The sequence below is a fragment of the Tachysurus fulvidraco genome, chromosome 12 (genome assembly GCF_022655615.1).
Source record: "Tachysurus fulvidraco isolate hzauxx_2018 chromosome 12, HZAU_PFXX_2.0, whole genome shotgun sequence".
Lineage (NCBI taxonomy): Eukaryota > Metazoa > Chordata > Actinopteri > Siluriformes > Bagridae > Tachysurus > Tachysurus fulvidraco.
In genome coordinates this window covers 13,405,077-13,421,099 of record NC_062529.1, presented here as the reverse complement: position 1 = coordinate 13,421,099, position 16,023 = coordinate 13,405,077, and the positions used below count along the sequence as shown (strand labels likewise).

Here is a 16,023-nt window from a genome sequence, read left to right as displayed (position 1 = left end):
TTAACTTTCACCAAATGAGTGTGTGCTGAGGAGTACAACAAACAAAGCAAAATAAAGGAAAGTTGCCACACAAGAGTAACATGATATTTAGAAATCCTCACAAATACTAAGATATATGAAACAAAATGATAAGAGTAATGTAAGGACATGAGAATGATGTATGCTTTTATGATTATTTGAATGCTTTAAGGCTGCTGGGTTTCATGAATTCAGTCATCCCTATCACCATAGTCTGGTGCTAGACCGTGAGATATAAAAGACATACAGCAGGGGGAGATACCCACCCACTGAGGACTTTATGTGATAGAGGAAGAACAAAATGGGGTTCCAGGAAGAGATAGGAGGAGGATTACAACTGTATGCATCAGGAACAACAGAAATAAGGAAAGGAATAACAGTAACAATCTGACCAACTGTCTCTGCAAGCTGGCTTTACCACCAATTTTAATGGCATCTTAATGTAAATTCAGCAATGAAATAAAAAAGGCAGATATGGGCCACACTTGCTTGGGGAGCTAGTTAAATGATTCAGGGGGAAACTATGGCTTTCATTTAAGTTTGTGCCCTCCGGTCTGTTTATACTGGTCGATACACTTGTCTGAAGAATATAATGGATTAGCACATCATTCAACAAAGAAGCGATGAGGCAGACTGGAGGCGATGGAGAGAGAAAAAAAAAGTAAATTACAGTTAGCAGTCAAGGTAAGCCAAGGAAACATCATATCGGCTCACAGCTACTCTCCTGCTACCAAGAAAACCACAGTGGAGTGGTAAAAATAAGGAAGAACAGAACCGAGGTAGAACATTCTTGAAGCAATGAAATAAAACAATTCAACATAATAAAAGCCAAACCATCTCTTTCAGTCCTATATTGTCTATTTTCATCTGAGCTCCTACAGTGTAATGAGGATTTGAAAATATACGCTCAAACCGCTTCCTCCTCTGTGCCCACCTTCACAGGAAAATCACAGGAAACATAAATTGTAGCTCCATCACACACAGGTTTTACTTGAAGCAGATAGAGCCATTGGTTTCTCTTATGTGGCATTCGAATCTATTCTCAATTACCCAACTGTGCAGTATGAGGACAGAGGCAATGTAAATGAGTCCTCCATCTTATCTTAGCACTGAGCTGGGTTTTCCTGCAGAAAACAAATGAGAAACATGGCTAAGGGTCCTGGAATCTCTCTCTCTTTATCTTTCCCCCTCTCTTTCTCTCTCTCTCTCTCTCTCCCCCTTCTCGCTCTCTCTCCCTGTTCCATTAAAAGTGTATCGATCTGCAAGCCTGCTGCTCTCTGCTCTAAAATGCCATGATAATCAGAGAACTTAATACAGTCATTCATTTTCATGGGGAGAAAAGCCAGGGTGCTCCTCTTTCCAGGGCTGTCCCTCATGAGGACAGGGAAGCATGAGATTATGGACAGGAATTCAACTTTAATATAAACATTTGTTTTTAGATTGAAATGACTATAAGAGATTATGAGATTGAGATTAAATCCACATCCACACCCACATGTGTTGCTATTTTAAACAGCATCACTGGATGCTAGGTGGGATTTCAGGGATTCAGTTCGTCAATACACCACTTTACCTGACCGTTCCATTAAGACGGAGTAGTTGTGAGCGGAGGTATGTGCATTACAGTTGTGAGAGCAAACATGTGACATGAAGAAATTGAAGCTTGTGGAAACAAAGACAGGCCATAGGCCAAGTTCTTCTTACTTCACTAAGACTAAAATATTTTTTCATTTTAGAATTCACAAGTCTTGTTAAACCGTTGTGCTCTATGTGACATGAGTTTCCTTTGAGATGCTCCAGTTTCCTCCTATTTTCCAAAAAGATACCAGTAGATGACCAGTAGACTGGCTATGATAAGCTGCCTCTGGGTGTAGGTGTGTATCAGTAGAGCTCGGTGATACACTGCACCCCATCCAGGGATGTTTTCTCACCTCATGCTCAGTGTTTCTGTGATCCATCAGGACCCTGACCATAAATAGATTTTACTGGTCTAAGTTATATTAAGACTTTTCAAGCTTTGCCTTTTTTTATTACAATAAATTAACAATCATATTAACAATATCCTGGTTTTATTTTTGACCAAATGACATTACGTTGAAAAATATTAGCTACGTATAAATGTTATCAATTAGCTAAGTTAGCTAAGTTTAGGATGCTTCAAATGTTAGTGAGAAGGTATTCAATTGGTCCAGAATCATAGCATATACTCCTGGATATTTGTCAGAACGGTCTGTTTTGTCCTGATGCTAAGCAGAGAAGCTGATGCTGCATTTTGCAGCTGTATAATGCAAGATATTTATCCAGCACAGCAATAGGCATTTCATTTAGTGCAACCAGAAAGAACTTATTAAAATCTACCTAGAGCATTTATTACAAACCACCCCCCACCCCGCACCAAATTCATATACTGCATTCTGAACATCACTGAAAGACACCATTATAGACACGCATTTAATATTCTGTATTCCAGTGTTTCTCCAAACCAATCTAAACGGCAAGGGACATAGATGGCCTGCCTCGGGCTAAATGACTTTTTAGTGACAGCATCATCAAAACAAGCTCTTTTTTTTACCCCACTGAAGTAAGATATTCAAGCTCGCAGTGCCAGACTGATTGATCTGTGGCCTTGCATGATATAAACAAATCTACCCAAATGCGTTCATAATTTAAAACTTGTGGCCTTAAGAGGAGCCACGTCACTCTGGTATGTGTAGAGCAAAAATGACGCTTGTAGTGACTAAAAAACAATATCCTAATCTCTCCTGAGTATTTCACTAATAGCTGTTGACAATCAGGCTTCATAAAAATTTCATTACCTGTCCAGGGCTCATCTATACAAAGAGCATCGGAAGAACAAGCGTAATTAAACGAGAAGTATCATAACCTTATAGCCCCCGTTATTACATGATTAAAATAAATATTAGCATTATTAAAAAAAAAGTCCATTTACTTAATATCCCTTATACTGTCTGGTGACTTTTAATTCTGAAACTTTCTTCCTCGTTCTGGTCTCAGGGACCTGCTCTGTCTCCTCTGGCTTGCTCACTTGGGTTGTTAATCTGCACCCAGGTTTCTGTGCATCCCGCTATTGTTAAAAGTGCTAGAGTCATAAAAGTGAACTTATTTATTTCTATATAATATCAATATTCCTATAATATCATGCACCAGTACATCAGACCTGCACATTTTTATGAACAGCAGATATGTTAATCCCTCTCCACTGCTTCTCTCTTTGTACCCATCCTGAGGCATCCAGACATTGTACCAGCCCCCAACGTCCTCTGTGGGACGAAGCCTTTGGACGTCCACTGAGCCGAGGCCGACTCTAAGAATCCTGAGACATCTCCAGTTAGACTCTGTGATACTAAGGCGATCCGAAGTCCATGATCCTTACACCAGTACAACATTTATCTGACTGTATATTACAATCACACCCCCAGTGTCACCCATATGAGGATGAGGTTCCCCTTGAGTCCGGTTCCTCTCAAGGTTTCTTCCTTTACCAATTTAAGGGAGTTTTTCCTTATCACTGCTGCCTGAGTCACCTCAAACTTGCTCATAGGGGGATAAATACATACAGATTGTGAACTATATATATCTAATAATTGAATAATCTTGAATTTTTTATTCTGTTAATTCTTTTTCTTTTATTATTCGTTATTTCTTTTATTATTCCTATGTTTACCTTCTGCTCTATGTTTATGTTCTGTAAAGCTGCTTTGAGACAATGTCTATTGTAAAAAGCGCTATACAAATAAACTTGAATTGAATTGAATATAAGTAACATTTCTTTTGATCTTGTTGTACTGCTTCTAGCTGCACTGCTTCTAATGAGTTATCCCCTAGTCCCTCTACTGATTTTCATAGAAAGCCCCAATCTACACCTGGGGACCCCTACAGGATGCTCCCAAACTGTCCATCCCTGTCCTGGGACACACTCTGTGCTAAAAATGCTGGAATTTATTAATCCTTAATGCATTCTCAAATAGATGTTCAAGTCACCTGTTATGGTATCTTTGTATTTTGTGTCAAATCTCGATGTAGACCCAGCTATGCAGAGAGAGGATTTGCATGTACGAGCCTGAGGGTTCGGTATCAGGCTGATCTCTACTTAATATGAAGAAGAGTATGCCATACTATACCAGTTATTAGAGCTAAAAAGGGTAAGAGGAGCTGACAATATACCACATTTGCTCTGTTTACTAAATGTAATGACACACACCAGCACTGCTGCTGGTTCCCAAATATGATTTTCGTATTGTGTGGCTAAAATAATACGACAGAAAAAAAAACAGCAGTATTGTAACTTTATAGACGTCTTATTATTTTTGAATTCTGCCCTATTCTTGTGTTTCACTTTAAAGAACGGCTAAAACAAAATAAAAGTCTTAGTATAGGGTTAGGCTGACATTGGCAGGCAGCTGCTCAGGCTTCCCAAAATGACAGCCATTTGCACTTAAATGAGAGGATTTGTGCTGGGGCGAGCCATTACCAATACACCATATGTGAAACCATGTCTTTATCCCACATTATTGAGGAGGGAATGAGATCTCCTTATACCCCGTTTTCTGTTTCTCGCTTCCTCTCCGTCTCGTTCACTCTCTTCAAATGGGATTCCCTCTCTTCCATCACGACAACGGACGACATCAAGCATGCATCAAGCGCCGCTCTGCTTGTACCCAAGTGTACGAGCTAAAACTTTAGGACGCACATTTCTCATTGCCATATTGAGCATGTCTTAACTGCTAGAGTCAAATTTGCTGCACTAATGATCATCAAAGCCGAACTAATACTCACTATAACTCATACGTTCGTCATTATCCTGCAAACAGTTTCTCACTTGTTATGAGGCAAATGACGAGATTCCTTTTCCCATTCACGTGTCGTGTCTGATGGATGTAAAGGGATTAGAAAGTGCCTCTGGCCCAGCAGCAGATACTGTGCCTGACATTCCTCTTTCTGAATGCGGTCCTATCAGAACAGGGCCAAAAGGATGAAGAACAGATATTATATGTGCCCCCCAAAACAGAGATACGACTCGGAGGCGTAATAAGGGAGCATGCTCATCCTTCATTGCCATCCCTGATGCTCCTTGCCTGTTTATTTTACTCTTTTATCAGTTCCAAGGTGTGCCGTACCTCTTTCTCTGTCCGCTCCCAACTCTAAGTATTGATTCATTACTAATTATCTATCATACAGGCCAGAGAGTGCTGTGCATCATCGCAGGTGCTCCTCATGATAATGGATGGATGAAGTTATCACGCTTGTACACAAAGTGGCAGTGACATTTGGAAAAACCTCCAACCAAATTCTCTCTCTTATCTCCTCATAGTAGTGGTACAGGGCTGTCTGTTCACAGCAGCCTCATTAAGTAAACATAATTAAGTCTCATTTGTAAAAGCACATGTACATAAATACAGGCAAATGTATTAGTCATATTAATGGAACGGAAACGATATGTGCCTTTGGAGGCACTAACGGTATCCTAATAGTAATAATATCCAAGCAGTTATTTCTATGAAACTAGACCAAGAAAACGGACACAGTCTTACAGATGCCGAGAGTTATTTCGGTGAAACTGCTTTGTTTTGTGAATTATAAAACTTTACAAAGTGCTCAGCTACAGTAAGTACAGCTCTGGTTCTTCAAAAAAAAAAAGTCTTCCTCGTGCAGCCTTTTATCCATATATCATTTTCCTTCTTGCTTCTCTGGCCGCTTCCTAAGTCTCAGTAATGCTCTTATTTCTTTCCTAGGTGAGGAAATGGTAATAGGTGGTACATATGGTGTCCACGTCTGTGCTCCTCTTTTAGAGAGGGTCAAGTCTCATCTATTATTCTCCATGGCAAGAGTCACAAGGCCTCATTGGGCTTTTTATACCCTTATATGATGGGTTTCTGGTTCAGCCTTTAATACACAAAGCGATTACAAAAACATTTTACAGCATCTAACAGGATCTGCCATGGTAAAGTGTCCAGCTTGCTTCTAAAAAAAAAAAGAGTATGGGGTATGTGGGATCGAGTAATGGATTATTTTTCATTTTAGTCTAGCTAATATCGGTGCTAAAGTTACATATTTAATTATTAATTCCTTCATTATATTAAATCCCATATGTACTGCTACTGTTACCGCATGATATTTTGATGCACAGCACATGTCCGTTGCTCTCCTGGCACGTGGTAGAGCGTCTGCTGAACTTTTCACTGTGGCAGACATCCTGTAGCATCCTGTACGGTCAATAGCATGTACTGTAATGTGCCAAAGAGATGTTGGAGTTAACACAACTCACCTTTAACACGACACACCTGTGAGCAGACGCCGGGTCCTGCCAGCGCTGTGAAATATGAGCACTCTCTTGGCCACCACTCACCTATCCATCTGTTCAAAGCACTTTTTCTCTTTCTCCCTCACCCAACCAACCAACCAAAAAAAAAAAAATATCATCAAATAAATAAATAAATAATCCATTTCCAGCTGCACACAACCAAAAACCTAATACAGTGCGCTAGATTGAAGCCTGGATAAATGTAACACACATAGAAAGGGACATGTCACCACAATTAACTGAAATAATCGGTGTTGTTTACTGTAAACTATCGTATGTTTCTGGTAGATTACTGTTGTGTATATAGTCTCCTTTCTTAGCTCGGATTTAAAGGATATTAAACCTCTCTGCCTGGCTTGTCAAAGATATTACGGCAATGAAATCCGTGTGTAAAAGTGTGAAATATAAATCTAAACAATTTAAAATGAAACCTTATCCATCGCTGATCATAAAATAGCTCAGAAATTGTATTTGTCATATTCCCTATCCCAGATTCCTCCATTTCAGATCACTATTCAGATCAAAGGCAGGTAAAAAAAAATCTCCCTGTGTCAGCACGCTGGAGATGGGATCGGACAGATTCAGCTTCAGATATTAATAAGTGGCAGCAGACATCTAAAATGAGAGCGACCGTATCAGACATGAGCTGGAGGACAGGGAGAAATCTGGCCACTGTGCTTATCAAAGAGCCATTTAGATACGGGTGATAGCAGCCAGGCTAACACACAGCCTGCTCCATACAGGTGACATAAAACAGATCCGGTGCAGCCGACTCATCTAGATAGAAGCAATGATTAACTCAAATGCCTCAATTACTACAACGGGGATAAAGGTCACAAATTATTAATTGATTCTGAATCTGAGTGTTTGTGACTCAGGATGAAAAAAAGAAAAGAACAAATCTGTTAAACAAAGGAATTTGTATAAAAGCCAAAACTAGACAATTATCTCAAAAGTTGTGTGACCTTGACAATGTACTGCCAACCCATCTGCTCATGCGTTTCAGTAGTCGCCTCGTTTCTCCCAGGCGGATTCCCTTTCTTCCATTCTTCTCAATCTATCTGTCTTTCCTCTTTTACCCTTCTGAGACGCAGGCCTGACCTTGAATCAGTGTCTCTTTGCCCATATTATAGAATTATCTGAAAAGTATCTGAAAAGCAGAAGCTGATCCTAATTCGGAACATTTCATCTGAGAAGGTTAATAAACATCACCACGGTATCTGCGCTCTGAAATCACTCACCAGTCCTTTAAGCATGACTACAGCACTGTCTAGACTTACACAATAAGCGTAGCAGGCTCTCATGGTGCTGCTGTCCTGCCTTGAATTTACATCCAGACAATTATTAACAGCCCTTGTTGACTTTGAGATTCATGCTGATTCTTTTTTTTTTTTAAATTTTTTGCATGATAACAAAATGATGAAGGTGGAAACTTTGGCTCCCAAAAGAACGCTGCCCTCTGAAACCTTGACATACACAAAGACGAGTGCGCAGACAGGCCTGCAATGCCAGGAACGATAAGGTCACCCAAGGGATTGCTGAGATTATCTCTGTCAAGCACTTGGACACAGCACAGTCAAATGATGCATCATGCAGCCATTTTGAGGGGGAAAAAAATCAATTTCTTCGCCAGATCGCTATTTGCTTTTCAAAGTGCCCTTGTAGTCTTTGGGTTGGTGCATTTATCAATTTAAATGTTGTGAACTGATAATGTTTTTTAGCTACGCACCGTGTAAAGACAGAGGTGATGAAGGCTGAGAAACCTTCGTTTCCCTCTTCTCTCTTCCCATCTCACCTGAGATACAGAGTCTTTACTTATTGCTGGAGGATTTCACAAGCCTTCAGTAGTGGCTATTAATGACAACTTCAGATAAACAGCATTTGTGAAATGAATAAATGGTGTTTTTTCCCCTTCCCTTTCACGTCTTATTATTGATATTTTCTATTGTTCTCCTGAAAATTAAATCCTGTATTCCTACATAAAATGCAACGGGATATAAATCATGTATCTGTACCAGATTTATGCATTTTTCGACCCTGCAGCATTGTGGAGATTTTTCACTGTCAGCAATAATCTTTAATGTAGATGTCAGGAACAGATGACATTCTGGTACTGTATAAGCTTTTCTTTCCAGCAGTTGGTGCAACCTGACATGAAAAGCAGTCAGAATCCAAGGATTCTTTTTAAAACTCAGTAAAAAAAGAACGATTCCTGTAACATTATTTTCTTAACTGAAAGAACACCACACAACTTTAAAATAACTGCATGATTCCTGCAGCTCATAGAGCAGGTGCACTCATAAATCTACCCTCCATTCACACAACCATGCTATTTTCTCTTCTTTTACCCACCTGTTATGTTGACATTTCTCTTCACTCCTTGCCATAGATGCTGTTATCAAACTCATACAAAGTTAAGGGGTGTGGGGTCACTCTGTGTGTGTGTGTGTGTGTGTGTGTGTGTGTGTGTGTGTGTCTGTGTGTACATGCACGTGTGTGTGCATATGTGTGTACATGCATGTGTGTGCATGTGTGTGTGTGGGTGCGTGTGTGTGTGCATATGTGTGTGTGCCTGTGTGTGTGCATGTAAGTGTAAAAGTGCATGTATGCATGTGTGCGCATGTGTGTTTGTGTGTGTGTAGGGAGAAAGCAGGAGGAAATTCAAGATGGCTCAATTAAACCTGACCCTCTCTGCCCTGTTTCCCTGCACAATTCTACATATCTGCATGCGAGTACTGACCCTCAGCTACCACAGCGTCATTAATAAAATAGTCCTTATTATCCATTTAGTATTATTCTGCTATTCTGCCTTGATGAGCTGTTAGAATAGCCAGCAGAAATATCTCAGGGAGTTCTGAAAAGTCTCAGGTGTATAAAAAAAACAACCCAAAACTTAAACAAAAACAAAACATAAATATTCCAATCATGATGGTGTCTAGATAGGGCTAACGAGCATAAACAGATTCCATCAGCTAGAAATGTAAATGATATAAAAGCTAATATTTTAACTCACATATTTATATTAAAGAACAACACTGTGAATATCTGGAAACGAGTTCACTCAATTGATTAATGTGGTGCTTCTCACGTGTACATCTCTGAATATTACTTTTATCAATAAAAACAGATTCACTTTAGAACCCAGCGGTTCCACATTTGCTCTCCATTTTGCTTTTTCATGGAAAGAAAATACAATTAACAAATACACAAACAATAAAATAACCAGAACTGATTCAATTATTTGATTAGGGCCAAAAAGTACTTTGCAGAAAAGCTTGGTGTCAGACAGATAGTGAAAGAGGCTAATGCAGGAGGCAGAGCAGGGTGTAAAGTGTGTAAGAATGAGGGATGGGATAAAGGAGGATGCAGAGCTGATCTCCACACAAAGATGTGATCAGACATTCAGGCAGATGGTTATGCTAATGTATTCAATATTCCTCCTCCATGTGTAGGGGTTGCAGCATGGGGGGCAGTGGAGGGCGGAGATGGGAGGGGAATAGAGGGGAGGGGCAGACATGGGTGTAGAATAAGAAGGGGGGAAGGTCTGGATGGATCTCAGGTGGCAAACCCTATGCTTTATCTCAGTAGACACCAAAGCAGGCCTTTTTTTCTTTTTTCTTTTTCTTTTTCCAAAACTGTGGTCTTCGCTTGTGAGTCTCTGCCAATGCAGATAGGAGGGGCTGGCCGCGGGCGCTCCAAACCCATCACCGTCGCCAAATATGACTGACAACTGAGAGAGGACAAATTCCTCTACCATATGGTAGATTACACATGGCCTTCACATGTCGCCGAGTGTACAGTGATGCTGTGCTTCCAGCTACACGCGAGGGGTTAAATCGAAAGCCTCCATGGCAGATGAGGACTCAGATGCTGTGTGTATTCCAGATGTATCAATTTCCTTGGATATCCAGTCCATGCGAGTGCATATGCTGTACTGGCAGGAGTGCAGGCTGAATAATGGCCACCTTCCAAAAGCTAATATTCTTTTGGCTGGAATAATGCAATTATTATTTTCCTAGCCATCAGCCTTGGCACGCAATGCCATCTGTTACACGAAACAAACATACACATCTCCATTTAGAAAACAGACAGCTGCCCAGTCGCAAGCTGTACCTCCACATTAGGCGTGCAGGCAGACTGCAGGGATTCCACTGACCCTGCAACAAGGTCATACAAACCGCTCATCCAGCCTGCGACCATGCACTCGGCTTATTACTTTACAAACCACGTAAAGAAGGCCCGAGTGGCATGATTATATTCCTGCCACTCAATTTGTGCCGTGGGATGGCTTATTGAATGGCACCACTGCAAATCTGGCGATTAATCTAGGAAGACGGCAACCCATCCATCACATATTAATTATTGGAAATGAACTAATCACCCTGCTTATAAGCCAAATAGTAGCGGAGGACAGAATAACTAAGACGCGAGACGAATTTGGCAGCATATGCCTATTTACATGCAGAAGTGAAATGATCATGGCTATTAGCACAACAAAAATGGTTAAATGGCCATCTGGTGGAGTGAATAATAGGGGTAGGAATCACCGTGATTCACCTACTGTCAAACACGGGCCTCATTATCAGAGGAATCTGGAAGTGGAGTCACAAACAGCGGTGATAAGAGAGCAAGAACACATCCACTCTCTTCAGTTCGACCACGCTGTGTGCATTATCAAATAGCTAAGGGCATCTGCTGAGGTTGTACAGCATCACAATAGTGTCTGCAATACAAGAGGAGAAGCTTGTTCGTGCTGTAAAAACCTGTTATGTGCTCCAGTCTGCACACATTAATGTAACACAAGGTGGTCAATAGCCACAGAGGGAAAAGCAATTTCACATCACTCTTTCATTCAGCTCGGGGGAGGTACACAGAAAAAAAGGTGGGGAGAGGCTGTGAAAATGTTCTTCTGGGTGCAAGACCCAAAAAAGAATGTCTCTGGAGAGAGAGGGATCAACATTTCACAGGCCCGTCTATGAAAAATGTCTTTTCGTGCATCAGCAGGAAATGAAATTACATTCACATGGAATTTTTATTTTACTTTTTAAAAATACACACACACTCACACACACTCACACGCACAAACACACATGCATATATACACACACACACACACTTGCAGGAGACAACCTCTTCCAATTTAACATTTTATTCTGCATCACTTAACTGCATTTAACCAAGGCTTTAAATCTCAGCAAGAAGCTGTGAAGTTTATCAGATATAATTGTGCCACTATCCGGCGCCACTGTCTCTCTGCTGCTGTAGACAGGAGAGGATACTTTATATCTACTATCAAAGACCCGAGGAAGGGTGCGATTGAGAGATTAGCACTCCTTTACTGCTGCTGGAAGCCTTAGTCTCTCTCTCTGTGCGAATAAAACTTGGATCTGAAAGTCTGCACACCCGTATGATTGAGCAGCGATGCTAAAAGGTCACGCTATTGACTGTGGCCCGATATAATGGCTGGATGATGATTCAAGTCTTGAATGTCTAATGACGTCCATCATTAGCTCTTAAAATCTCAAGGCCTGTGCGTCAGTGGTAAAAGATATGTGTGACCTTCACCATGTGTGTCATAACACAGTAAGTCTTAGTAAGAACCTGCTTCTTCATACACTATAAAACCCGTGTATTCTGTGGTGTGTTTATGGAATATGGTGATATAGTCTACAGAAAACACACTCAACGATATTCATTTCTATTTTCTAATCAGAGAATAAAAACACAAATTTGAACCTAGTCAAGTTTCAAAGTTTCAACCTTGCTAATTAGCAGTGAAAATAATTAACTAGGATGCACACTTTTTTGTGCTCTAAGTCAGATTATCAGGCTATAAAGTTACCGGCAATTAAGATGAGGAGAATCACAGGATCAGCTTAGCCGTGTAAGATAATAAACTCTACTCCTACTAAAGACTTAACAAGCCCTTTATCAGCAGGCCAAGCTCCTGACTGCAGATAAAACCAACATTAAAGATAAGTACAACAAATTCCACAAACTTTGGAGACAACTAATCAATTATTTGATAAAAATCATAAATCAATTAATGCTGAATTAAATTAGAATTTGCCTTAGCCTACTTTGGCTGCAAATAACTCCTCGATTTAATCTTTTAATCTGGTTGAAAGTGTTTTCATTTTAGCCGTATGCAACGTTTTCTTCGATTTTATAATTTTTTTTTGGAAACTAATGGCACTGTTACCACCTGCATGGAAAGCTGCAGGAAACTTCTATTCAAAGGCCATTCGGGCCCTCAACCAAGACAACACTTAGTCCTGGACCTTTCTGGACTTGACTACATTACACACACTACCTCTACCAGGCATTTTTTTTTTGCACTGCATATATTGCATTAAAACTGCACACATCAGCAGATCTGCACTTTAATCAGAACTGTCATACTGTACTGTCCACAGCTCAGCATTCCTAAATACATTTTTATATTTCTGCATATATTTTCTTCCCTTTCCCACTTGTATAGTAAAATTCATTTTTATTGTAAATGTATTAAAATTCTATTCTTATTCTTTTTTTTTCGATTCAAGGTGGACAGTCGATAAAGCATTTCACTATGCACTATGTATGGCTGTGTTTGTGACAAATAAAAAATAAACTTCGAATTTAAATTAGAAATATTCTATAAAATCTATTGACTGAAGAGTATTGAGAGATTATTTTGAATCAGTCTGATGCCTGATGCTGACATCTTGTGTTTTTAAAGACAGACAGTTAGGGCTTATTTAATGACGACAGGATCTGAACCAAAATCAGGAGCGTCTCTCCAGTTCTCAGGATGGAGCTAAACTAAACAGAGCCATGTAGAAACTCAAGGTCACTCACTCACACACCTTCCCAGACACTTACATTATTCATTGCTAGGTTCTAGCCAATAGCAGCAGACTGTAATTTGCACCTTACATTCGATTCTCTGCACAAAAAAACACAAACATGTAGCGCTGAAGAGTACAAATTAAACATTAGAATAACTATGTGAAGAAAAGAATTCCACTGTGCTGTAATGTATATGTGGCTACTAAATAATAAAGGCTTCTATGCCCCCGTTCTATTCTATTCTATTCTATTCTATTCTATTCTATTCTATTCTATTCTAACAGGCAAGATTTGGCAGACGCCTTCATCATGAGCACCTTTATCTAATTTTTATACAACTGAGCAATTGAGGGTTAAGGGCCTTTCCCAAGGACTTGGGATTCGAACTCATAACCTCCTGGTCAGTGGCTTGACACCTTGAACACTACACTACCACATTCACAAGGTGTTAAATTCGATGTTAAATTTGTCAGGATCTGGCTATGAAAAGCATAGATGCGGAGGAAATTTGAACACACACTCACCTGTGAAAGGCCGAGGTATATGGACACGGTCTCTGAGATGTACAGAAACCGCCCCTCCTTGTTTAGTGCAAATACAAATCCATCCAGGGACTGAGGAAAGAGAGAAAGAGAGAGAAGGGAAGGAGTGGTGAGAGACCTGATCCACATAAAGGGCTTGTTTTTTAAAAACATGAGGGATGCCTCACAGATTCCCCCTACAACCAGAATCAAGGCCTTGTAGAGGGAATTAAAGCAAAATTTCAGATGCAAATAATAAAGAAACCATGTGGAGTAATGAACATGTGAAAACCGTCAGTACACAAAGACACATTTATGAATGTTAATAACACAGGATTTTCTAACACAAGATTCTGTAATGCTTCCTAGTTCACATGCATATAATTAGGCATTTTGGACTATGAAAAGTCTTGTTCTGTGAAGATCACTGCTGGAGATTCAGAGACTAGACGTCCAACAGGCAACAATTAAAGTACTGAGGTCAGCTAGGTTAATTACATATTGTCCCCTACTGATTCAGATAATCTGCAGGGCCTGCTAAGCACAGGCATGAAGCAGCAGAGACAGAGAGAGACGGGGAAGTAAGAGACGAAAAAAGGCTTGCTCACAAGAAAAGAAAGAACACCCCCTCCAAAAAACAAAAAAGAAGCTCTGTGCACAATGCCCCAGTCGATCTGATCACCTTTTTATGAAAATGAGGTTTACACAGATGGGGCAGAGGAACGTCTCTCTCTTTTTCTTTCTCGCTCTCGTTTATTTCCAGTTCTAAAAAGAGCAGCGGCAGCTGGCGAGAGGAGCGCATGGTCTCTACCCGCCGATAAAACAGCATAGCCCCGGGCTATTTACAGCACGCTGATATGCAGCTGACAACAGGCGCTCCCATAGCGCTCTGTCGGAGCCCAACAGCTTCCCCAAACACACATCTGCTAGCACCAGTGCTTAGCTTACACTTTACATTACACCGCCTTAATGTTGCTGCTAACACTCGCTATGACACTTCACAGTACACGGCACAGGCTTTAGTTCAATTTGATACAATTTATATGAACTGTGTTCATGCTAGCAGTGACACTTTTTTCACACTCTGTATCATTATATGCTAATCTAATGCTCTTTGATTACATTATGTCTGTACTAAACTGTAATTATAACATCTCCTTTGTGTGAGAATGAATATTATCCTACACAATATTAGGCTAATAGCGTGCTACACACTTGCTAGCACTGACAAGAATAAGGCTTACAGCAGATAATGTAGTAGGGCTAGTCTTGTGCAACGAATGTAAGCATGTAAACGAATGTTAGCATATACTCAAGCAAAATTAGAGCGCTTTTAAAGGTTAAGATCACAAGGGGAATGTTCCAGCAGCATCCATGAAAGACATGGCACAAATTTACAAAATGATTTATAGGATAAAATAATGTAAGAATAAACAAATGATAAAATAAGATAAAGGAAAAGTGAAAATTTATTTCAGGCTTGGCATTTAACTATTAAAAAAACTGACATCCATCCAACCATCTATCTATCGTGCAAGCGCACATACTGTAACAGGATGGTGTTGCTAACACTTATTAACCTAATCCTGTGTCCGTTTTAAGCCTATAACAATTCCCACTCTTCGTGTCAGTCGAAGTTACCCTGCTTCTGTTGGGACTGTATGCTCCCCACACATCAGTGGAGGATCTTCTCAACCTTGTTACTGTGTAAAGTCTGATCTGGCACTGTCTGCGATTCCAGCGTCCCCACTGAGCCAACCCTGGCAGTCAGAGAGGATTGCCAGCAGTGGCCTCCAGCCACTCTCCAATCATCTACTGGCTGCCCGTCTCTGAAAGTGTGGGGCAGCAGAGCCAGGTCTCTGGAGAAGCGCCTAGTCGCCTCCGTCAGCCTCCCTGCCGTGATAAACGGCCTCTGTTTACAGGCTAACCACTGGGTAAAATGCCCTATAAATCACCCGGCAGACAAACTTCTGGGGGAGAAATGTGTTACATTAGGATGGGCCTTTTATGTCATTTGTTTAAAACAGTCATGCCTCACGAGCCACCTTATTCTCTCTCTCTCTCTCTCTCTCTCTCTCTCTCTCTCTCTCTCCCCCCCCCTGCAGAGCTGAGGAGAGAAGAAGAATATCCTGAATAAGCTTCAGTGGTTCTGTGTAGAGCTCTGAGACGGTAAGAGACTGGATCCCAGGTGATATGTCTGACCTTTAGTGCTAAGCTGTAATCTTATTGAGGTGAGATTGAGTTAGGACAGATGGGTTGGTGCTTGCCAGCAAACACATGAAGAACTTAAGGGGAAATTTTTTGAACCGGTCCATTGTGATTTTGTACATA

The 16,023-nt window shown here is 40.5% G+C and overlaps 1 protein-coding gene across 3 annotated transcripts in view; it reads right to left on the bottom strand.

Annotated features, from left to right (window-relative positions):
* LOC113659486 (neuronal PAS domain-containing protein 3) overlaps positions 1–16,023 on the bottom strand; it is a 218,132-nt gene that overhangs the window by 53,726 nt on the left and 148,383 nt on the right. For all 3 annotated transcript variants that reach the window (XM_027172293.2, XM_027172295.2, XM_047821804.1), the window contains one exon: positions 13,696–13,785. In XM_027172293.2, coding sequence (XP_027028094.1) covers positions 13,696–13,785 — 90 coding nt within the window. The remainder of the gene's footprint in view (positions 1–13,695; positions 13,786–16,023) is intronic.